General features: G+C 35.7%; 1 protein-coding gene across 1 annotated transcript in view; it reads left to right on the top strand.

Moving 5' to 3' along the window:
• The window catches only part of Non1 (nucleolar GTP-binding protein 1), a 70,268-nt gene that overhangs the window by 43,649 nt on the left and 985 nt on the right, over positions 1-25,634 (top strand). Inside the window, exons 8-12 of the mRNA XM_081735658.1 lie at positions 7,017-7,172; positions 9,209-9,341; positions 13,685-13,890; positions 15,800-16,078; positions 18,459-18,596. Coding sequence (XP_081591784.1) covers positions 7,017-7,172; positions 9,209-9,341; positions 13,685-13,890; positions 15,800-16,078; positions 18,459-18,596 — 912 coding nt within the window. The remainder of the gene's footprint in view (positions 1-7,016; positions 7,173-9,208; positions 9,342-13,684; positions 13,891-15,799; positions 16,079-18,458; positions 18,597-25,634) is intronic.

Here is a 25,634-nt window from a genome sequence, read left to right as displayed (position 1 = left end):
TTGAATCCCTTTCCCCCGTTATAATATCCATTTCAATAGAAGTGTAAAAAGCTCATAATATTATGTATGTTGGCATAAAATTTGATCTTCCTATCCTAGCCCCCGCCATGTGGACTTCGTAGTGGACAAACACCGTGCTCGTGGGTTTTCTCGGGGTTCTTCCATTTCCTCCCACTTTCTTCATTCCACCATTTCATTCATCTCTCATCATCACCATCTCCTGTAGCCTAATCGAAATAACCGTGGGATGTAAAACTTAAAGATTCCATTTAATTTTTTTCTTCGTACCCCGCTCCCCCTCCCCCCCTTAGGATACGCTCCTTCATCAATGTGACATGATAAAAATCGTGGGGCAGGAATTATGTTTCGGTTTGTGACACTTATTTCAATGGCGAAAAATGTGGAAATAGCACCTCTCCCCCTTTAAAACCAGAATTTTAGAAAATGCTGGGTCACGTATCCGCTTATTTGTAATGAGGAGTTTTATATACAGAAGGCTCCTCCTAACTTGAAGGGCTCATGAAATATTCTGTACTAATTTTGAATCTCGTACTCCTTTACGTATACAGGGCCGCGGTGGCTCAGTAGTAGAGCGTTCACCTCTGGTGCGTGGGGTCCCTGGTTCGATCCTAGCTCGCGCAAAGTGAACTTTGTGGTGAACAAACACCGTGTGCGTGGGTTTTTCGAGGTTCATCCGTTTCTTCCCACTTTCTTCATTCTACCATTTCATTTGTCGCCATCACTGTCTCGCGTAACCTACATGCATAATCTTGGGACGTAAAACTCTTAAGATTTCATTTAATTTCATTTTCCTTTAGTATACGCCCTTTAATTAAAATGGTGATTCAAACCTGGCTCGAGGTAGGTACTAAGTATGTTCCAAACTCGTTTCAAAGTTTTAGCCATTTTCCGGTGATGCGATCACAGACAACATTGCTTTCGATGGGGATGATAAAAATAATAGAAAACTACTCTTTTCTCTTGAAATGGGAATTTTTAAAAACTGGGACACATCTTGAATGAGAAATATGCCAAATTTCACGTCCCTACTTGAGGGATTTTTGTGATACTCTGTTCTGGACGAACACACTTGAATCTCTTTTACCTCCCTTAGCATACGCATTTTAGGTATTCCTTCTTCATTCATTGCTGTCGGAACTAAAGTAGTATTCACGTTTGTAGATGTATTAATATAGTCTGAATGTTCAGTGAATCACTTTCATTCTTCCATATAATCGTGTATATTGCGTCCTTCTCATTTCAGAAGCAGAATTTCTCGAGAGAACTTAAAAATGTACTTTCCTTATTTTTAATTAACAGTTTATATAACGAATTTCACACTCCAGCTTCAGCGAATCCTTACATTATGCATTTTCATAATAATGGAAAGTCTTAATATAGAAATCCCTTTCCCCCTTCTTTAAAAGCAGACGCTGAAATATATATTTAATTATTTTTATTGAAGAGTTGATATTATCGATTTTCATATCTCAAACTTAATTAAAAGCTCACAATTGACACTTTCTCAATAAAGAAATGGAACTTTGGATTTTTCCTTCCTAAGGAGCGAAATTTTCCAAAATTCTAAAATACATGTCCCACTCTCTGTATTTATGAGTTTATGTACCAATTTCAATAGTATAGAAAAATGTTCTCTTTCCTCTTTAGAGAATTTTAAAAACTGCTCTAACAGGTTTTCTCTTATTTTTATGTCAGCTTTTATACTGAATTCACATATTCAACTTAAGTGAATCCTCACATCGAACACTTTCTCAATAAAGAAAGGGACATTTGAATGTTATAAAATCAACCCCAGTTTTCCTTCTTAGGAGCGAAAATTTCAAAAACGCTGAAGTAAATGTTCCATTGTTTTTATGTGAGAGTTTACACACTTAACTTCTCATTACCAGCTTAAGCTAATCCCTACATTCAGCATTTCCCTACAATTTGTGAATAAATAAAGGGAAATTTCAATATTACAGAAAAATCTCCTTCCCTTGAGCGGAAGTTTCAAAATTGCTGGAACACTTTTTTTTTTTTTTTTTTTAATTGAGTTTATGAAAAAGTGAAATGAAATTTGTTTTACGTCTCATCCTTATTCCGTGTTGACTAAAGGAGACGGCGATGATGATGAGTTAAATAGTAGAATGATGGAAATTAGAGGAAACTGGAATACCTCAGGGAAACCCACACACATGGTTTTTACATTAAAAATGTTCATAAACTGAATTTCACACTTCCAACTTAACCCTTAAGTACTCGCGCGGGATGTTCACAGACCCCCAACCAGCTAACTTTTGTGTTGCTAGCCAGAAGTCCTGATAAAAAAATTTAAAAAATATTAAAAAATGTTTCAAAACGAGTTCAAATAATCTGATCGCAGCAAATATTTTTAGAAACATGTCTAGAGTTACGCTACATTGTCTTAATTATTAAAAAAAATATATTTTTATTGTAATAAAACAAATATCAATTTGGGGGTCTACTGGAACCCCGCTCGAGTAGTGTCACAAAAAGGGTGCGAGTACTTACGGGTTAAGTGAATTCTTACATTTGGCACTATCTTAGTAAAGAAAGGGGAATTTGGATGTTACTGAATTTACCTCAGTTTTCCCTCTTAAGGGTAAAATTTTCAAAACCTCTAAAATATGTTTCCCTTATTTTTATGTGTTCGTATACCGAATTTATATCTTCAACTTAAGTGAATCCCCACATCAAACACTTTCTAAATAAAGAAAGGGAATTTCGGATGTTATAAAATTGACGCCAGTTTTTCCTCTTACGAATGGAATTTTGGAAAGCGCTGAAACACGTTTTCCTTTATTTCTATATGAGAGTTTATGTATCGAATTTTTCATCTCCAGCTTAAGTGAATCCCCACATTTGACACTTCATGTATAAATAAATGGGAAATTTTAATTAAGGAGATTGTCCCTTTTTTTTCCCTCCTTATGTGCGAAATTTTGAAAACTCTGAAACACATATTCTCTTATTTTTATTTAAGAGTTTATAAACCGAATTTCAGATCTCCAACTTAAGTGAATCCTCACACTGGGCAATTTCTTAATAACAAAAGGGAAATTTTGATATAGAAATCACCTAACTTTTTATCTTTAAAAATGGAATTTTCGAATACGCTGAAACACGTATTCCGTTATTTTTCTTCAAGAGTTTAAGTACCAAATTTTACGTCTCCAACTAAAGTGAATCCTTACATTCTTCACTTTGAGAATAAGTAAAGGGGAATTTCAATGTAATTGAAATTCGTTCCTTTGACCCCTTAGGAGCAGAATTTTCAGAAACTGAAGTACATGTTTCCTTATTTTTAAAATTAAAAATCTATATACCGAATTTCAGATATCCAACTTAAGCAAATTCTCGCATTCGGCACTTTTTGATTAAACAAACTATAATTTCAGTATTTTATAAATTCCCCCTTCCCTGTTCTGGAGAGATTTTGAAAACTATACAGAGAAACACGTATCCTCTTGTTTTTAATGAAGAGTTTATATGCCGAGTTTCATCTCTTACGCCAGGGATTCCTGAGACATTACTCTTGGGGAAAATTTTGAGCCCCCTTTTACCCTCCTTGGAATGGGTATTTCCGAAAATCCTTCCTCATGCCTTACTTTCGTGATAAGAGTTTTCTGTACGAATTTCACGTTAATACCTATAGTAGTATGGCCTGGGCAAAGTTGAGTCACCCACTTCTTCTCTTTTAATTATATGATAGTATAGGTTATTATTAGTATTAATAGTTATAGTGTACTCTAAATGCAAGTCTAAAAGTTTGATATTAGAAAGTATAATTACGAAATAGATTGTAACATTGACCGTAGTTGGAGCAGAACAATAATATTTCAATAGATAAATGTTATACAGAATGAAGGAATGCAGTCATTTTCATAAAAGAATTGTTACAAGTTGGGGAATGTTTATCTTCGGAATAATTTATGAAGGCAAAAACCGGATAAAGGACTTGAAAATACTAGACTTATGTTTTGCATTATGTTGAGGTAGTCTTTAAATGTTTCTAGTCCTTAAAAACAGTAACAAAAAAGATGGAGAAGATACTTTAATATTGTATTGTAAAACTGACAGAACCTTTTCAGCTATTCATAGCCAGAAAGACTTCCCGTTTCCACGCTAAACAAGTTTCGTGTAACACTGATTAATTTATATAGAAAAATTAAAGGGACTGAAGGTAGGTTCTGTTATCCTTAAATTTTACTATATTTGGGACTACTTTTGCTGAGTTATCAATTAATTTGTAAAAAATATATTCTGATTGAAGTTTAGAATTGACATCTCTGGATATCTCCATCCCTGGTCTCTCTTATCCCTACAAAATTGTTTATTCTACAGAGAAAAATAAAATTGTAACGTCGTATATAAAACTGTCAAATGAAAGTTTTGGTACCTTGTATATTTGGATAGTTATTTTATATAATGCAATTATATAAAACACTTAAAAATCGACTGTATTCTCGCTGATTGGTGATTTGGAGTTAGCGTCTCATTCAGCATGGAGACTGTAAGAGACGTGGATCTACAGTTTAATATACGATCAGAATCATATAGCTCTCAGTGGGACTCGAACCCGGATCTCTACTCATTCACTGTATTCCTGTGTCTTTTCTAGTCAGCTATATGAAAACAACTGAAAATTAAAACATTACTTCTGCATGTCCACAAAATTATTTTATCACAAACAGATTATTATTCTAAGGATCAATAGTCGTACTCACTCCTCTCACTTAAGTGAACCACAGGCAATATTAACCCAGTACTAGTAATGACTCATGCCTCAAGTACCTATGTACTAAGAAAGTGTTGCTGTCCCGCCATATGTGCGTATGGACAGGTCAAGCATGACGTATTTCCGCTAATACTTGCTTATTTGTTTCCGGAGGGTTCCAAAGTTGTGAGCTATATATGGAACTTACAGTGCTTATATTTTGCATTGACTTACAAATATAGCAAATGAGTATTCACAGTGTGAAACTAACACTTCCAAACTATACAGATTCGATACTTAAAGTAGTGAACTATAAGTACTAGTTGCAATAGAGTAATAAGATCAAAGATAGAACCTGTTTCTCGGTCACTGAATCCATATCAAAAAAACTGTTACTCGTTATCTCTTAATGTTTGTGTTCAATGGCGATAAGGGTAGAAACCAAAAATCGTTTATTTCAACTAATTTCGGTTTGAATATAGGGTTAAGGGAAAAGATAGCACCTATTCTTCGGACACTGAATCGATTGCAAAAGATATCTTCTGCTTCTTGATATCTCTTACCGCTTTTAATCTAGTAGCTGTCCAAGATCGGCGGACGGACGTATAGAGCCGTTCTATAAGACTTCGAACACTTGTGCATAGCATAGTTGGGAAGTCTTAAATTAGAGAATTTCAGTTTGCGTTTAAGTGTCTTCTTTAGTTAGCAGACGTATTATTTAGAACCGAAAATGAGAGTTTCAGATCCTTGCACTTAGACTGAGGCCGAAAGTTAACGAAATCACTTAATGTATCTATTTCTTATCATTGGCATGTTAAGCAGGATAGGAACAGCAACATGTTTTTATTTATGAGTGGAAATATTTAATTTTCGTACATCCAATCCCCACTAGAAATACCTTTCCTTACCGAAATCTTGACAATGCTGATAGCCGTTAGTAAAAATTTCAACGTTTAATGTGATATTTTAAAACGGTCTATAATCATTTGGAGGAATAAAGCAAGAACCTTTTATATTTGTTGATAAGATTGCTCCTCGACCTGCTTACATTATGATGTATAACCAAATTATTTAGTTCGGACAAACCTGTTAAGAGGTGTGGTCGAAAAACTTAATAATTCAGAATTTACCTTATGAACCGTTTTTAATTTTATTGTTGTAATAAATTACCGGTAACTATTTAAACATAGAAAATCCTTGAATAAAAAAAATAAAAAGGAAAATTCGAGAAGGTTTTTAGAAGATTCAAAGATGAAATTTTACACTACCACCTTTATCCAACAGTTTTGATCTTGTGAGTTATTAAATATTTCGACTTACCCGCTCAAATATGATGTGCAACCAGTGGTCGAATTAAGTGTTGTTCAGAAACATTTCAAAAGTAGTGATTACTTCGTTTCTTAGTTTCTTTCTAAGTACTAGACCGCTGTGAAGCACAATCAGGTTTCATTTTTCCACTACAAAGAAATTAAAAAATCGACAGAAACCTTCTTAGTTCATCGGGCATTTAAATACCTACTTAATGACATTAGAACAATTAATTTATAAGATTTAGCCCTAAATTCCCTCTTTCATTTACTTTTGTTATTATTATGAATTTACCATATTGCACTGAATATAGTATGACCTTAAGTATAATATGATCCTACGTTCTTGAAATGTTTGAGAATATTATGTAATGGAAAATCAATTTAAAGCTCTCTTTAAGATCTAAATCCCAGTCTTTATTGCACCTTCTGTCTGCGGAAGCATAGTAAGAATGAATTAATAACCAATTTTAGTTGTCAATTAAATCGAACCACAACATGACATTACAATTGCTTATTTCCTATATACGTCGGGTCTTATACGAGTTACACAACCATACGGCACGATCGAGGGAGAGAGGTACAGATGGTACAGTTGTGTGTGGTATAAATAAACCACTATATTAGGACCAGTATGGTATTTTAATTAACTTGGAAGAGAAGCACCTAAATCAAGTGCTGCAATGAACGTACTAAATATGTTAAGTGGGGTGGACAAAATAAGCTGCGATGCAACAGATTAATCAGAAGGTTATAATAATAGTGTTTGTGTAAGAGGCACGATTAATTCAGTCATTACGTATTGCTCGTCCCAAATATTAACTAATAAACAGCTTTAAAGGGGAGGAGCGTCTTCGATCCGCTTACTAAACACAGTTAAAGATATAAATGCAGACTTAATCGTTAGTAAGCTACCAACATCATGACCTTAATTTTTGAGAGATGTACAGTATTTCTGATTTTCTTTTCAGCCTCTGTTGGTGGTTCTGAACAAAATCGACGTAATCAGACTAGAAGAATTGAGTGAGGAGAAAGTACTCGCTTTGGCTCCCATCAAAGACGAGCAGATTCCCATTCACCAAATGAGCACAGCTACAGAAGAGGGAGTAATGACGGTCAAACAGGAAGTAAGTAGGAGTATATTGTTTCCGACCCCTAATTATTTTCGTTGCTGTGTATATACTAATTTCAAAAGAAGATAACTAACAAAGGGGGACTATGTAGTCCATATTTAACATATGTACTCATTGGCTTGCAACCTCCTCATCACGCCAGCTGGGACCCATTTCATAATACCAGGGCTCATAGCGAGTAACTTTTTTTTCTAACTAAAAGTTACTTTTTTTTTTTTTTTTTTCAAGTTGGTCACTAAAAGTTGCTTTAAAAAAAAAAAAGTCACTATAAGTTACTTTTTGGGGAGGTAAAGTGACATTTTCGTGTGATTTATGTTTTGCATTGGCAGTTTTCTAAGAAAAATATTACAAATGGAAAAAGGCAGAAACTTGTTACTCATTACTCTTCTAAAAGCTTCAGTACTTGCTGCCACATATGAAACAGTCAGCTTTATTCTCACTTCAGCTTTTATTCTTTCTAAAGTACAGTGGATGGTTGGTGGATGCTTAAGCTTTCAAGGTGGGGTTGAAAACCCTTCTGTGTCTATTCTTTCTTCTATCATAATAGTCTTTTAGTTTTCTATCGTAATAGTTAACGCTCCGCTCAACGTCGTGTATGTGTATTTGTGTGGTTCATCATGTTCATCTTGTGTTATGCTTCTTGTATGTTCTTAAGAGTAGGTGATGAATTTGAATATTTCATGGCTTTGAGAACTCTCAATGCTAAGTTAAATATAATATCTGGGATGAAGAAATTCGGAAATAGGCCAGAACTGGTTCCACGTACTCAGAAGCTTCTTACATCTGCTAAGTCTGCTTACCATAACTACAAAGCATACGTAGAAAACCTAAGAAAGAAGGAAGCTCAAAAAGAAGTAAAGAAGAAAAGATGAAACAAAACAACAGAGGTGATGGAGAAATTGACAAAGGAAAAAAGGGGCATGATGAGATTTTGGTCACTTTTTCGTGTGCTTTTGGTTACTTTTCAACTATTTGTAAGAGACCAGACCACTGTGAGCCCTGTAATACTAACGATCTGATAAACTCATTTTACAGATCTGTAAATTATAAAAGAAACGATATGGCATGTTCTATTCAAAGGGTTTGATGGCACTATTGCAAAACAAATGCGCCATTCAACATCAGATAACGAGGAACAATCAACCTAGAGCATCGATGGTAAAAAGGCGTAAATATGTGTTTCTGTCTATTTTTATTCATTATAACTGTTTTTTGTGTTAAAGTATTCAACGGTGACCAAGACAGATGTCAACATTTGAAGTCAAAATCAAGGGTTTTTTTTCTTTTTGCCAAGTTTCAAAAGCTCACCTCGAAGGCGTGTAGTGGTATTTCAGTGAATTATGCAGAACATGTTATGGAAGATCACATACGAAGACAAATCTGACAACATTGCAACTAGTACATCTAACTCTTACCTGCCACTAGACTTGGACTGGCATGTATTGTACGCTAGCTTTCTTGGGATCCTCTGTCCAGCTCTCCCAACACGTGACGAGCGCACTACGCTTGCGCGAGTACAGAGGCACCCTTCTTTCAGCAGTAGTACTAGCTCGGGGATTATAACACTATTGTATGATACTATTGAGTAACTGATACTAGTAGAATGTGCTTGTCATCTTATGTCTGCTGTGTTCACTGTTGCTAGTTACCATATTTCAATGATGCATAAACTTACTAGACTAAACACTAAACTTGATGTATAGTTTTAGACACGGGTCTGACTTAAGCCGAGTTCCCGATGATGTCCACAGGATAATACGAAATATGTTGAACTGTAAGTTAATGTAATTAATGAATAACAGAAGCTTTTATTCTAATAATAATAGAGTGTAGATGAAATTAAATAAACTAAATAAAATTCCAAAATGCCAGAAACTTGCTTTTGGTATTCGTAAAAGTGAGTCAAATCCTTAGGTTAATCCAATTTTTATTTCATTTTTATAATGAGCAACTAAATTTGCTAGGAATGTGCTAAAAGTTCGATGTTATGAATAACGAAATATGTTCCTGCATATCTTTTTACGTTTCAGGCGTGTGAAAGATTGTTGACCTATCGTTTAGAAATAAAAATGAACACGAAGAAAGTAGACAACGTATTGAATAGAGTTCATGTTGCAGTGCCGACTCCGAGAGATGATAAACCCAGACCACCATGTATACCAGGTAATTTATTTTCTTCATATAAAATAATAGATAAGTGTATTGTCACTTCATTTTTTATATGACCTTAAAACTATTAATACTAATCAATTATTCTATCCTATGTGTAATGATGTATTGACTCGTAAATTTTATCAACTAACAACAGGGATTGCAACATTGATTTTGAAGGTTACCCTTCAACGTGATAGAAGAGGAAAGCTAGTGTCATTATGAGTTGGGCGGAGAACGTGGTGGAGACGTGTGAATTGCAAGACAGATCCAATAGAGTGGGATGTTATAGTTATAGCTCTAGCATAAACTATGTGGCAGTTATAGCTTTGTATAAGATGAGAAAGTCACCACCAAACTTTGAGCTCTGAAGAAGTTCAAGATCAGCAGGGTGTTTTGCTGTCGGACTATCATCAGATACTGTGACACAAGGACCATTGAGGACCGTTTCAGGCAAGGTCCTCCGCACAGGTTGTGGAGCCAGAAGATCATGAAAGCAGTGGCGTCGCGTATACGAAGTAGTTCCGTCAGGAAACAAGAGTGATGGCTCATGGGCTGAACATTTCTAAAATGTCAATGTCTCTTTCGCTTAAAAGTAATTAAAGTCCAAGAACTTGCAGGTGAAGTATTGATCAGTTTTTCACTTCACAATTTAAGGCCCAGACAGCGCAAAAATCGAAGAGGCTCCTCCAACGTTATGCAAAGGGTAGCCACAGGAGGAGTTTCTTTACTGATGAAAAGAACATCACAATTTAAGCCTTTCAACCTTCAAAATGATAGGATATATGCATCCACATCTCAGGACACTTGTGCGAAAACGCCAAGGATTTGAGGAGTCACCATCCAGCTTCAGTAGTGGTATGGTGGAGGAGGGGGGGGGGGTTCAGCTGCACATCTAAGCTCCACTTCTGTAAAAATTGTGTTGAAACGTAGGTCAATGTTTACCAAGTAACCATAAGATGAAATTATTTTATTTTTATTTTTAGTTTAACGTCCCGTTTTATCCACTTTAGGCTAAAGAAGACGGATGATTAATGGAAATGAGTGATTGTGATTTTTTTTAAATTCTTTCTTCCCGGAACCACTTGCGTCAAAGGCACACGCTAGTCACTAGACTAACGGAGAGGGTTACGAAGAGGCCGTGTCGTGTTAGACCCTGTAGTGAAATCTTGGGCCAGAACTATGCTCCATAATGAGCCGTAGAACTTCCAGCAGGAACTCAACAACCTACCCACAAAGCAAGATCAACACGTACCTGATTTCATCTCACTAGCTGACGTCCTCCAGCTGTCCGATCTCAGCTCGCTAGACTACAAGTTGTACTCCATGTTTGAGGGCATAGTCTGGAGAAAGAGGTATCCCAATATTGTGAGTTAAGTGTACTGTTCTGAAGGGTAGTGGATCATCCAAGAAAGACAGTGAAATTATCTTTAGACTTAAGCTTGTGTGAAAACAAGAGGTAATCATTTCGACAAGTGATTAATACTCTGTGCTGGCAATCTCTCATATCCAGATATTACTAAATTAGCTGTACAACTGCTCCTATATTTTGTTATTGACTTTGTAATATAACATGATATATACTGTATATAAATAATGTACTTTGGTTCCCCTTGATAAAAGGCCACTATTCTTCTCCCCCCCCCCAAAAAAAAAAGAAAAAGAATAAATCATTCCACTTGCTGTTCTGCTCATAAATTACGTTCAACTACATTCGTTATGCTAAGATGTGCTTGTTCGTGGTCTGAATTCGATTCTTGAGTAGAGATTTCAGATTTTTTTCTGTTGTGACAAATCTTGAGGCTACAAGAGGAAACTACTTTAATTAAAAGATAGGAAGCTTCTACCTACAAATCTGGAAAATAGGGTGATAAAGATTCGAGAGTCATTGTTCTGACCATACATCACCAAACTAAAAGTCATGTAGCTTACGAGCATAATCTCATTTTGGGCCATAACTTCAAGGAGATGCTTATAAGATGCTTGTTCAGGTTCTTCTGCGGTACTACAATATGTAAAATTTTGTTAGGACTATCCATACTTCTTCAGTGGTTGAACTTTATCTCTCAAGGACAAGTTTATGGATCATACTGTATGGATTTTGTGCTTAAAAAAAAAAGAGTGCGATTTTTCTTTCTTCTGTCTCTTCCTATTTCTATCGTTTTGCGAGTTGTTTCAACATACAATAGCTTTTACGCATCGTTCTTTTTGATCCTAAAGACAATCCTCTATAATGTGGAAGACTATAAAAACATTTTTGATTTTTTTTCCGCAACCTTACCTTAACACGTGACACGATAGCCCTGTGTGTGTTTTGGCCTCTTCTACTGTCTGCAGTCTGTTCAACGGTCTCATGTATATAAAAGATTGTTTATAAGTAGGACTCTCATCATTTACGAGATCGTGAATACGCAGGAGCATACACCAATCTTCTCTGCACGTAGCAAACATATAATCGTCATTGTAGAGTTTTCTGTGTGTGCGTGACAGCCAGTAACAATGGCTGTCTTAATACAAAATCCTGTCAGATGCGAGGTTCTGTCAGTCATCTTTCACCACGTGAAAGGACATTAAGTAATAGAAATTCATCGGGAATTTTAAGCCCGATGGGCCAGTAATAATGAGTGAAAGGAAAGATAATAATGTCGAGTGTTCTTATGGACGACGTTGTAGAATGTGAATGAAGCAGTGCAATCCAACCCAGTCGTCACTTCATCATTACTTCGCTGACTATGTAGTTTTTAGAATTGTCTGAGAATACAATACGCCGCATTGTATCAAGACACTCTGGGTTCCTGATGGCTGTATGGTTAGCGTACGCGACTTTGGCGCGGGAGACCCGGCTTCCAATTACAGTTGGAGCTTATTTGTTTCGGATTCCGCGTTAAGCTGTAGATTCACGTCTCATATAGCTTAGCTGCTGAAAGGACCCTAAACTCAGGAACTCTGTGCCAGGTTGGTCACAGAAATATTGACTGCTTCTCCCTAACCACAGAAGATCACTGTTGCATATTCATTTTTAAGCTGGTGGGAGAAGGATAGGGATAAATTGTTTTCGCACATAATGTCTGGTGCCAAAACCTGAATTCCCCACGTCTCTAGTAAGTCGAAGCAACACTCAGTGGAGTATCACTAGTAGGTCATGAGACCGTCAATCTTCTTCGACCTGATCTAGGTACTTCGTAGAACCCGATCATCTAGCAGGATAACCAAGTTCTTGTGTCCCCAGGACAGTGTAGCGTGTTCTATATTCGGTATATCCTCTACGCTGGCCTGCTAGGTTCCCAGACATAAACCGTATCAAACACGTGTGCGATATGGTGGAACAGCGCCTGATCGCAGAGGGCTCCAGCAACTACTATCACCTAGCTATGCCAACATCTACACCGAACTGGAATGCTATACCCCAAATATTCAGAATATGTAGAGCGACTTCCTGCCCAAACAGTTGCTTGTATGGTCTCTCGGAATGTTACGTGTGCTATTAAGGTGAATGCTGTATATTTTTAATATCTTGTATTACATGTTCAGAATGTTCCACGTATATATGTCTATTAACTAGATATTCCAGCGACTAAATATTTGCATATTCTAAAATGAACATTATAACAAATTCTTTTTATCATCTCGACAAAAAAACTCAGTGTTAAACACCACCATGGCAACTATATTCTCTTTGGTTGGAAACAAAGTGTATATCTTCAAAATTTACGGGAGGTTTTTCAAGATCCTTTTGTCTTTTGGTGAAGAATCCTAAAATATTAAACGAAAGCTTCAATAAAAAGATGGTTTTCGTTAAAATATTCAATCAAATTGTATTGATAAGTTCCCTCAGGCATTCACGATAACGCCACTTTATGGTCTTTTGTCGTATTCTAAACATTTTGAAATTTCTTTTAAAAACTGCAGCAGGAAGGCACCTTTTGTATATGAAATAGTACTCCTGCACTACCTTCGAAACAATGTATCATTTATTGTATTGTGATAATTAGTATGAGCGCTGTGAATATTATTTTTTTTAAAAAAACCTTGCAATTTAAAGTAAAATGTGTTTGTTCTTATACAATTAAATACATCTCCATTAAAGTTACATGTTACTTATAATTATGAATATAGCTATCCTACGAACGAATGTACGTGGCTTTCTTTCTGACTGTCTCAGAAAATAAGAATGCACAGATTATTATTATTATTATTATTATTATTATTATTATTATTATTATTATTATTATTATTATTATTATTATTATTATTATTATTATTATTATTTATAAAATGTTTTTGAAAGTCTAATGTAGTTATTGGCGTGAAATATAATTTGATAATATTTTTTTGCAATCATTCTTGTTGGGCAGAGGAGGCATTGAAGAAGAAGCAGGAGCGTGTGGCGACAGGTGTGAAGAGGAAACTGGAAAGAGATATTGAAGTAGAAATGGGTGATGATTACATTTTGGACTTGAGGAAGACTTGGGATGTTCCCGATGAGTTCAAGTACGATGTGATTCCAGAAATATGGGAAGGAAAGAACTTAGCAGACTATGTGGATCCGGATATATTAAAGGTATTGGAATTTCGACTTGGATGCAATAGAATGTTTGCATTTTTTGTATTGTCCTCAGTGTTTAATCCGTGACTATTCTATCAGGCCTTGTTTCCATATTGTTGAACTAAACACATCTCATTGAGCAAGGCTATGTGATAAAAATATATAAAAACACAATTACATAACAGTTTCAGCACACTAACTGTGTCTTAATCAGATTTTCACTCCTTCTGTCTACTTGAGAGTTGGTTACATCTTATATACTTTCTGGAGATAAACTTTTAATTATTCTCCGTCCCTGCATGAAAAAGTAACACTTGTGTTTTTCCATTTCCACTTGTTCAACTGCACACTTGTCCAATTAAAAATATACCTTTTTCTGGATACTTTCTTGTTCTTTAATTATCCTTGTTTATTTTCCCTTATTAATTTGTTCTCTTTCTCCTTCCTTTTCCTTTCTTCTTTAAGGAAAATCCTCTCCCATTTTTTTTATTTATAGCAAATGCTCCATTCCAATTCACCACCTTGTCTCGTGTCTTCATGATTTTCCTAGCTTCTTTCCATTTTCTCACCAATGTCCTGTTCCCTGCTTCTATGGCTTCTGCTCCTTCCCACACCTATCCTGTGGTTTGTCTCTTTCTAATGTTTATATATTGCGTTGTTGTGAAAAGGGACAACTCGCTCTCCTTCTCTGATCATCCTGATGTCCTACCGCATCGTGCAAGCGTAAAGACCAAAATGATAATGTCAGTATCGCAGTGGGATGTGAAAGTCGAAAAGAAAATATTAGAAAAAGAAGACACGATTCGAAAATAGACTAGAAAAATGTATAGAAATAACAGTTAGAGAATTGATACAAAAAAGTAAAGGTGAGCAGAAATTTCCATTTTTTTGAGTTGTAACACTTCCACCGGGTGTGCGATATTGATTTTTTATAACTAATAATTTTAATAATGCACTGCAATAAATTACATGAAACTCAGCAATGTTCTAGAACAGTGTTTTTTGCTTTCTTTCTTCCACTTTTGTTAGTTAGAATGTTATGTGGACTTCTCTACTCGTAACCTTAGCGAAAGCAAATTTATCTGTTTTATGTTTTGAACATATATCTGTATACTTACATTTTAAAGTAGTGTTAAATAAAATTCTCTTTTATATTTGTATTAAAAGAAATATATAGTAGCATCGATTACCCGCTTCGCTGGGTTAAAATAAGAAAAATTAGTAATATGTTCTGTTAGTCAGTCACTTTTTACTATTACTGAAGTGCTCTCTGATATTTGTCAGTTTAGACTATTTTTTGTATAACTCCCCCGTTCTCCTTCCCCCAAGTTACGGGATTGAATTTTGATTTAAATGGCATCGGAAGTGTCAGTGTTCATCCAGCGACCCCGAAAACTATGGATTCGACACTAATATCGGTCGTTTTCTATAATTTATATATATTTTCCCCTCTCCCCGTCCTCCAAGTTGCTGGGCTGAATTTAGATTTAAACAACATCGGAAGTGTCACTGTTAATCTCGGCAACACCGAAAACTATGAATTCGTCACTAATATCGGTCCTGTCGATCATTTTTATTTATCTCCTCCCGTAAGTTGCACCATCAAACTGAAATGATAAAAACCATTCCAGGCCCGAACCTCATCTATGTTGAAAATTTGATTGAAATCGGTCGGTGGTTGATTTGGGTTTGGAATTGAATTTGGGTGGTTCAAGAGTTAAGTTGAAAACGTCACTTTCATATATATATTGGACTAACATTCGGTCTAAGGGAACCACAAGGGCACAGATTCTGAGGACGGTTTAAAAAACACTGTTCTAGAAAATTTGGAAAATTGTTAAACTTTGTAATTCCTTACATTACGTGATTTCATCGCCTGAGATCAATTGATGTTTAATATTTCATGTATTGTTTAATTGTGCAGAAACTAGAAGAGTTGGAGCGTGAGGAAGAAATGAGGTTTGCTGCTGGCTTCTATGATGTTCCAAAGATTGAAGAAGACGAAGCAATGAAAGAAATTCGAGAACTGGCCAAGCAGATTCGAGATAAGAAAGCAATCATGCAACAGGAAGCCAGAATTCGTAAAAGTAGCACCAAACCTGTTATACCAAGATCAAGTGTGGCTCGTGTTCGGGAAAGAAGTGCTTCACGCTTGCGCAAAGAAATGGAAGAACTTGGTGTTGATATGTCCGGTACTGAAAATGTAAGTATTTCTGTCATGTTAGGTAGTAAAAGTCTTGGTACAATCAATACTGTGGGTCAGGTCAGTCAACTTAAATAAGACTCGGTATGATTTTCCATATTTTTATCGCTTGTTTCTGTGATCGAATTACCTGTAAAAATTGTTTTTGAATGAGGACTTGTTTGGGATGCTGAAACGGGAGTAAAGAAAAAGATGCTTTCTTTTTGGTGGGAAGTTGTTCTTGTCATGGCATTTAAACCGGGAAATCGTGGATTTTTTCAATAATTTAATTTAGAATAATTATTACCAACGCAACATGTCTTTTATAGGGAGCCAAAACTGTTTCAGTGAACACTGTCACCTTTCTCAAGTGATGAATTTTTATGCAATTTGCTTGTACATCTCTGATACTATGACATTTTCATTTCAGCTACATGCTATAGTCATTAACCTGCAGTATGTGCAAAAACTTGTACACTCAAGTTATTAATTTAACCGTAGTTTATTCGGGTAGAGAAACAGTTCGTTTCATCTCTTCTTTTGTTGCTATGAAGTATTTCAAAATAATAGTAATTTTTGTATGTTGGACAGAAACAGAAAAAATCGTGCTCGAGTTCCAGTAGATGGTTGTAGTTTTTAAAAAGTAGTGTTATAAAACAAAAATTACTCTACTCGAAAGACTAAAAGTATCAGTCTTAAACATATTGAAAATGTAATTATTACATTTTCACTCCATGAATTTATCTAAAATTTAAATCTCTCTAGATTTATTTTGTAGATTCTAAAATGACAGTGCTCTCCTGTAACGTAAATGGTTAACGTTACATTCCATTTAAATTCTGTTTGAATTCCCGATAAGAGCTCATGGATCCACACTAAACTGTAAATTCACATCTCATATATCCCCGGTGGTTACAAAGGGCTGCTAAACTCGAAATAATAAACTAGATGTATGAAAGGTGCCTTTGTTATACATTTGTGTCAAGAACTGACGATTAATGCGGAAAATTAGACAAACCATACTCAGTTGTCTGTAAAATATTTAGAAGAGAAAAGTTATTTATACCATGTTTCCAAAATTCCCGTTTCAAAATGTTGACATGAACGGAATTTCAATTTGTCATAACAAGGAAGAACTTCAGTGAATACCATAACTATACGTACATGCTCAAAATATGAATCTCACGTTCAGGCATCCTGAGTGAGAACTTATGTACAGTGGCAGGTTACTGCTCTGTAGAATTATACCTTTAAATAAGGGCATTCATTCTAGGTTCAAAGCGTGTACCTTCTACATACATTAATATGAGTCTGCTTTCTACGGTGGCCATAGTTCTGAGACCATCAAACTACCATCAGCATCTCTACAGACACATAACCCTGTGGTGCGAACTTCATTCGAAATGAACGATATGTGGGGAATATATTTTGCTTAATTTCCGAGAGAGTTTAAAAGTAAACGACGTTGATTAGATACCGGAGTTACCGATATGTGTGTGTGTGTATATATATATATATATATATATATATATAGAGAGAGAGAGAGAGAGAGAATGTTTCAAAAGTGTATGTTTTTTGTATATAGCAAGATGATGAGATTTGAAAGTTTGCGTTGATATACGTCTTATAAAGAACGTTACGTGCATGATATTTGTTTAGTGAGAAAAAAATATGTTGAATATTTCAGTTTTCGGTGAGCCCAGAAATACGGTTGTAGTACGTTATCAGACGGTAAATTTTGCTAAATGGGCTTATCAGCATTCTAATATTCTTAGTTGATGCATATATATATTGTCGATAATTAATTCAATAATCATAATTGAATTGCATAATTTAGGCATAATGACGAACCTGTGTGTGTCAGTTTCGGGATTTCTTAAATCATCGAATTTGATTGACTCTTAAAGATGTCTTGTCAAACATAGTGGACGGATTAATTTAAATGATACCATAATAATCTAAATTTTGAAACGAATATGAAGGTTTCTTTAATTTCCATTATGGCAAACTCAAAATAACACGAAAAAAAAAAAAACAGTAATAATAATAAACCTTGAAAGAGTGTAAGGAAACTGAAAGCTGTAACACTATATATGTACATTGTTTTATCAAAGTTTCGTTTATAAATGTAATAGAAAATCTAGTAATATATGATAGATGTACGTTGAAAATTTTGCCGTTAAATTATTGGTGTTTCTAGACCGTGCAGAATGCATGTGCCTGACGTTGATGAAAAAAAAAAAAAAAAAAAAAAAAAAAAAAAAAAAAAAAAAAAAAAACTTTCCTCTACTTAAACCTCCACCTTAAAGCCACAGTAAGCTTGAGTAATAAACATTCAGTATTTTTAATAAAATAAACATTCAGTATTTATTCATCAAATTCTTTTCTGTGTTCATTTCAGGCTCATTTCACTAGAACACGAAGCAGAAGTCGCTCTGTGTCTCGTCCTCCATTGAAACGCCTCCGAATGGACTCTGAGGGACGCTCAAGGAGTGTGTCCAGGCCGCCACGGGACGAGATGGGTGTTACAGATGTTAACGTAAGTTACTTTATAATATATACGCATTCATTTATTATGAATCTCTGTGACTGTTGCAATATAATGATGAAAGCTTTATACCTATATAATGATGAATTTGATACTCTTAATTTTTATGATCAAATTAGACATCGTAATTCCAACAAAAGAATTTTCTCTTGGGTGTATCCTAGTCTCTGGAGAACATAGTAGTTCATAAGATTCTTCATTTGTTCATGTACAATTTATCTCACGTTTTGCTTGTATGTTTTCCTGACCTTAAAACAAGTGATAATCTGCCATTCTTTCTTTGTTCATGTACGTTTTGTCTCACATTTTGCGTATGTTTTCCCGACATCAAAACAAGTGCTAATCCGTCGGCGAAAGATCTGGTGATCATGGAAGATATGACATGATTTCTTGGCCCAAATTGTTCCGCTTTGCGTGAATCGGAGTCAGTTCGTTCATTCTTCAGAGCTTATTATAACAAGGTTATGGCGCCCACCTGGACGTTTCATAATTATTGTTATATTCTTTAATTTTTCTTTTCTCTCTACTTCTCTATCTATCCGATGAAGCTTTTAGCGAAGGAATTTATAGTGTATCTTTAAAAAAAAAAAAAAAAAAAAAAAAAAAAAAAAACACTAAATGAAAAGCTTGAGTTGCGTGATAATGTGTTCACTATTTTTGATAACAGGAATATCTTGAGCAATGGCTTTTATATATAGAGTATAAAAATGAAAGTTGTTTTCCCGATATAAAAACCCACACCGTTGATTTAGCATACTTCTAAGCAATTATATCTAAAAGGCGTAGGAGGCTGTTTATTGTTTTTATCCGTTTCCTAGGGTGCGGGAAGTGGTTTAAAATTTATGCCAATAATAGAATGTCTCACAGAGTCCTTCATGTTGCAAACATTAAGGGGGGAAAGGACAATTTCTGTAATATTTTCTCAATACATAAAAGTGACATCGAGGTTGTCTGTCATCATCACAGAAGAACGGCTTGAATTGTATAAAACGAATTTTTGAACATAGTTAAGCTTAGCTTAGACTGGGTTTTCTTATGTCACTTTCATTAAAATGCGCATCCCAAATGGGGGAGGATTAAAAATGTAGACTAAAAATAGTATCTGATGAGCTTCTCACGTCATTACTAATTCCTCAGAATTCCTCTTTACAAATAAGTAGTGATGTGCTCCAGTGTTCCTGAAAATTCCGCTTTCGAGGAGCAGGAAGGAGAAAGAAATTTCTAAACTAACTTAATTTCCTATTGTATATTCGTAAAATGGCTAAAGTCAGGAAACGTTTCCTTTGTAAATGAATTTTTGAACATGGCGTTTGGACCGATCTTGGTTTTTATGATTTCACTTTGATTGAAATGCATATTCTAAGCTGAGGAGGAGATTATAAATTTTTCGCAAAGTATAACGGTTGTCCCGTCTGAAATGCATTTTTGAACATAGCCCTTCAGTAGAGCAGTTATCTTCATTTCACTTTGATTCAAATACCCATCGCGTGGGGCGCGGGGGCTCAGTAGTAGAGCGTTCACCTACGGTGCTTGGGGTCCCTGGTTCGATCTCAGCTTGCGCCGTGTGAACTTTGTGGTGGACAAACACCGTGCTCGTGGGTTTTCTCGGGGTTATCCAGTGTCCTCCTACTTTTTTCATTCGACCATTTCACTCATCTCTCATCATCACAGTCTCCTTTAGCCTAACTAGCATAACCGTGGGACGTAAAGCTTAAGAATTTCATTTCATTTTTCAAATACCCATCGCCATCAAATGAGCTTTGGTGGTGAACGAACACCGTGTACGTGGGTTTTCTCGGGGTACTCCCACTTTTTTATACTTCATTATCATTATTATTAGAGCATAACCGTGGGTGTCGGAAATTAGGGACAGTCGGCCACGTCAGACCGCTGTTGCCCCTTTTTTTTTTAAGTAAGATAAGACGAATCTAATTTTGGTTTATAATTTAACAGTAATTAACTACAATTCAAGGGTGAGAGCACCCGACTAATGGTACAGCGTTCACCTTCAGTAAGAGAGATACCTTGTTCAATGCCAGACCATGTGAATTTATGGAGGAACCTGAGCCGCTATGGCTCAGTGGTAGAGCGTTCACTTCTGGTGCATGGGGGTCCTTGGTTAGATCCCAGATCGCGCCTTGTGAACTTTGTGGTGGACAGATATCGTGTGGGTGGATTTTCTTGGGATTTTCCCGTTTCCTTCCACCAGTTCATTCATTTCTCATTATCGCCGTCTCTTTTAGTCTAGCCGGCATAACCGTGGGACGTAAAACTTAACGACTTCATTTCATTTGCTATCAAGGAACCCCGTAGGTTTTCTCGTTTTCTGATTCCACATTCACATTCAGGTTTTATATATATAATCATTCTGTTTGATTAATCATCCGTATCTTTAGCCTACAAAGCATTAAACATGAAACGTAAAACTGAAAAAAAATTATTTCTCATTTATATATAAGAAGCACTTACTGTATGTACTTTTGAAAACAACTGTTAAAAGCTTAAACGTATTGTTTACTACATATATATAATTAGGATAGTCCTTACCGACCGAGTTTCAGGTCGATACCTACTTCCAAGAATGATTCCATATCAGGCCAAAGTAACCGATGAGAAATATTAACTCAGTTGATAATATTAAATGGTGACCGAAGAGACTTCAAATTTTCAGTCCATTTACAATATACAACATGAGGCAAAGGTACCGTGTAAGTTTGAAAAGATTACAGGGATTCACACCATTTCCTGGATAGCGGTAATTAAGATACAACCACATCTATTACTGTATAGTACCATCATAGCGGCCATTTTGAATTCAGGTTCAAAATTTTTAGTGGGAAGAGAGTAATGTGACATATTGTTTTGGGATACTTGTTCACTACAAACATGTGTCTCATGACATTTCCATTTTATCTCTAATTATTTAATAGTTACCACCTTCATAATATCTGTTTATTAACCTGAAATTGTCTTTCCAAACTTACAAGATACCTTTGCCGCATATTGTAGTGTTGTGAATGCATTGAAAATTTGAGATCGCTTGGGGCACCATTTTATATTATTCAGTTGATCTAATTTTTCTCATGGGTTACTTTGGTCTGATGTGGAAGCATTCTATTGAGCAAGACTCAAAAAAACCCGGAAAGACTAGAAAAATAAAGACCACCCTGATAAGTCAAAATTTTCTGAACTTTGTTTTTTTATCCTAAGTTTTTGTGATAAACAAAATCAATATAAATCCGTTGTAAATAGACCTGAAACAGCGTGCTTTTGCATAGCGTGGACGTTCCTTAAAACCATTTAATCATGTTATTGAAGGTACGCCTGTAATTTTATTTTCTAGCTCTTACGCTAGATACTTCATCTTATAAGGGTGAGAGGAAGTAAAAATATAATAAATCAAAAAAAGAATGGCACAGAATTATTAAGCATGAAGGTGGGTGCCATGTTGGAATAGAGTCACGTTATAGTGTTACCGGTTTCAGAATAGAGTAGATTTAATTGAGATTGATAGAACTAATAATTAGAACAGGTTGGTTGGTAAGAATACTGAAGAGAGAAGAAGTAATAAATGAAGAGAGAAAATTACGTACGTATAATTATGTGCAGAATTAAGATATATATATAAAATTTATATATACAAGGTGTACGTGCAAAATTCCACTATTCTATATTGGAAACCATCCATTCCCAACAGCTTTTTTTGTATCTTTACTCATAACGAAATTGGTATATGACCCCGAACGTTTGATAAATCCGATATAATGTTTAATATTTTTTTTAAAAAAAGTAATTACAATAATGTGAGGTAATAGCAGAATGAAAAATAACTGGAGAAAGAAATTAACAATAATAAAAATAGATGTATTTGAAATGGAGTGAGTGGAGTCTGGCAGGATATTATATATTGTTAAGTTAAGGGTCAGTTCGGGGATACAGTGGTGATGTGTCTTCCTATGTCTTTCCATGGATATGGAGGAGTCTGAGGGAAGAATTTATAATAAACTTATGTAGATGGATTGTGTGTTCTGAGACAGCTAGAGGGGGAATTTGAACATCGATGTAGTTTCTGTGATTCTTAACGCGAATCAAGAAAAGAGTTACAGGTTCGCCAACATAGGAAGCTGGATAATGGATACGTTTAACGATCGGCAACGACGAAATCGTAGGAAATATGAGTTATCTTTGCTTTATGAAGGGAGGTTGGAGTGCCAAATTGATCTCGAACATAATGAAGATTATGTATATATGCTTCTGATATTTTGGGGCCGCGGTGGCTCAGTGGTGGAGCGTTCACCTATAGAACTTGGGGTCCCGGGTTTGATCCCAGCCTCTGTCAAGTGAACTTTGTGGTTGACAAATACCGTGTGCATGGGTTTTCTCGGGTTCTCCCGTTTCCTCCCACTTTCTTCATTCCACTATTTCATTCATTACTCATCATCACCGTCTTCTTTAGCCTAACCGGCATAACCGTGGGACGTAAAACTCAAAGATTTCATTTCATTTCATTTTTGGTTCTGATATTTTCTCGGTGGAGATGCTGGCAATTTCAAGAGAACTGTTCTCGTAATAAATATGTGAAGTTTGAGGGGAAGGGCGGTTGGTAAACTACTTCAAGATGGGTCGGTTTCAACTGACGCACAATGCGAAATTTCAGCAATCTAGCGGAACTTAAATGTTGCGTGTTATTTACACGTAGTCTTTTATGTGGTTCAGAGAAATTCATGTTGTATAAGTAACTTGGATATATTCCCACGCTTGATATGTGCAGATAGTTACATGCAGTGATTATCTTCTTGGCAATAACCATGCATTATTTGGTCAGGAACCAAGAGTTTGTGTTAGATTATAAAAAATACCTGCAGACACATGATGACTGTTAGAAACAAAATGAAAGAAAATTAAATATGAATAGGGACCATTACATATTTGTTGTATAATGTCCTGGATAGAATAGAGGGATAAGAGTGATTGATGTACAATTGAAACACAAAAGTATTACCTTTACAGATGAAAAAAATAATGAAATACAATATTACGTAAAGTTCTTGTATAACATGGCACATATGTAACCGTTATTCAGAATCAATAGTATCTGAGTGGTCTAAGGGCCGGAAATTTCCATCATCATCGTCAGGGAGGTTGTAAGACGGTTCTTTTAACAAACACAGAACGTCAGACATGAATTTACCCCTTTTAGTCTTTGGAAATATCCGGAGACTGTTGACAAGTGGATCTGAAGTAAATAGTAGTCGATGCATTAAGTCTATATTAGTGTCAAGTCTAGATGTTTTCCTCGAGAAAAGTTCACGATATTTCCTACAATCTTTGTTCTTTGCCTCTAGAGCTTCTTCCGAATATTGTCCTTTAGGTAGTATACTAGCTAATATTATATCTACGATGAAACAGCACTTCATGCACTCTCACGGGCATTAAATACCAAGAGTAATGTTGTAGATACAAATTTAAAGTGTCCTTAGTATAATCACCAAATTTATCGACATCTACAGGAAACCCGCAGTTCAGGCATTCCAAAATGACATGAAAACGCTTTATCAAATCAACATGAATACCTCTTACTTCAGCAGCTTTTTCTGCGTTTCTAAAAAAACTTTCTTGCTGTGTTGCCGTCGTTAGTATATCCACTGTCTTGTTTTGGCATATGTAATAATAATCCCAGCTCGCTCCTGGCCTGTTGTATTTGATTCTTTTCCTGTTCCATTTTCGTTTTATTATCACCGCTAGCTCGCCATAACTGAAAGTCCAGTCTGGACGAAATGTGCAGAATACTTCCATAAAGCGTATCCAGGAGTGAAGAGGTGATAATCCAAAAGATAGTAAATTGTTATCCACACATTTTCTGGAAAGGATGTGTAGGAAATTCATTTCACTGGGCTTTGCGCGGCACAAATAACTTGTTTGAGACGACACAGCATTGCGAACTTTAACATCAATCATGCAGAAGATCATTGTGGTACTAACAGCAAACGTATTATCGTCCACAGTTACAATTGTTAAGGAGAATTCACTAATCTGTTTAATTTTATCTACTTCTGCAGTTATGAAATCAACAAACTCTTTATGAAAGGCAAATTTTATGGGGTGACAATATCGCGCAGAGGATGGAGCCATATTTTGTCAAATTATGGTTCTTACGTTGCTATTTACGGAGTACATTTGAATTGGTACCAGAGCTATGCTGAAAAGGCTTTCGTCAGTAGATTGCCTTTCAGTAAACTTCTGTTTATACCTACTTTGTTGTGCCCCATCACATCCCCACTTTACAATCATCTTCACACAAAGTCTGGAAAACATTTTCTTGTACTTGGCTTAGTCGTGTCACAGTGTGATCTATACGTGATTGCACTGATACTTCCGCTGACGTTTCTGTTGTTAGTATACCAGAACGATAGCACAAGGTTTATTATCTTTAAACCAGCTTGACAATTTTCTTATCAGAAATCTGTAGGGGACCTTAAGTGAAGGGTATGTTTTCCATTAATTTCGAATTTCTGTTTGCATGAATTTTATTACATTCTGTTAAGCTTAGTTGACTGATAATAGGAAGAGAGAGTATTGATGTTCAGCTTGAGTTTTATTGATGTTGTATCATAGGATTGACGAATTGGAGGTATTTATAATTGTTAAATGGGGAACTACTTTTGAAATCGTAATTGTCATACGAGGAGGAATCAGAAACTAAGGTTACAAGGCCAGTATTTCTGGATTTTTTTCTGTTATAGGGGAGTGAAGAGTATGCAGTAATTTTAATACATGGAGTTGGCAACTGTCCAGAGTTTCAACCACCCGCCACCTACTGCGCTAGTTGTAGATAATCACAAATGGCGACTCGTTTGCAAAAGTAGTCTCGCGATGAAGTCCGCTCAGTTATTAGATTTCTGTGGGCGAAACATGTAACTTCGACTGAAATTCGCCTGCAGCTGGTAGAGGCAAAGCAATCAGGAGGAAACAGCCAGGACTTCTTACTGAAGGTGTCATCTTCCTTCACGACAACGCGCGACCGCATAC

The sequence above is a fragment of the Thermobia domestica genome, chromosome 13, assembly GCF_964235325.1.
Source record: "Thermobia domestica chromosome 13, izTheDome1.hap1.1, whole genome shotgun sequence".
Lineage (NCBI taxonomy): Eukaryota > Metazoa > Arthropoda > Insecta > Zygentoma > Lepismatidae > Thermobia > Thermobia domestica.
The sequence above is the reverse complement of the archived record's forward strand: the minus strand, read 5'-3'. Positions and strand labels throughout refer to the sequence as shown.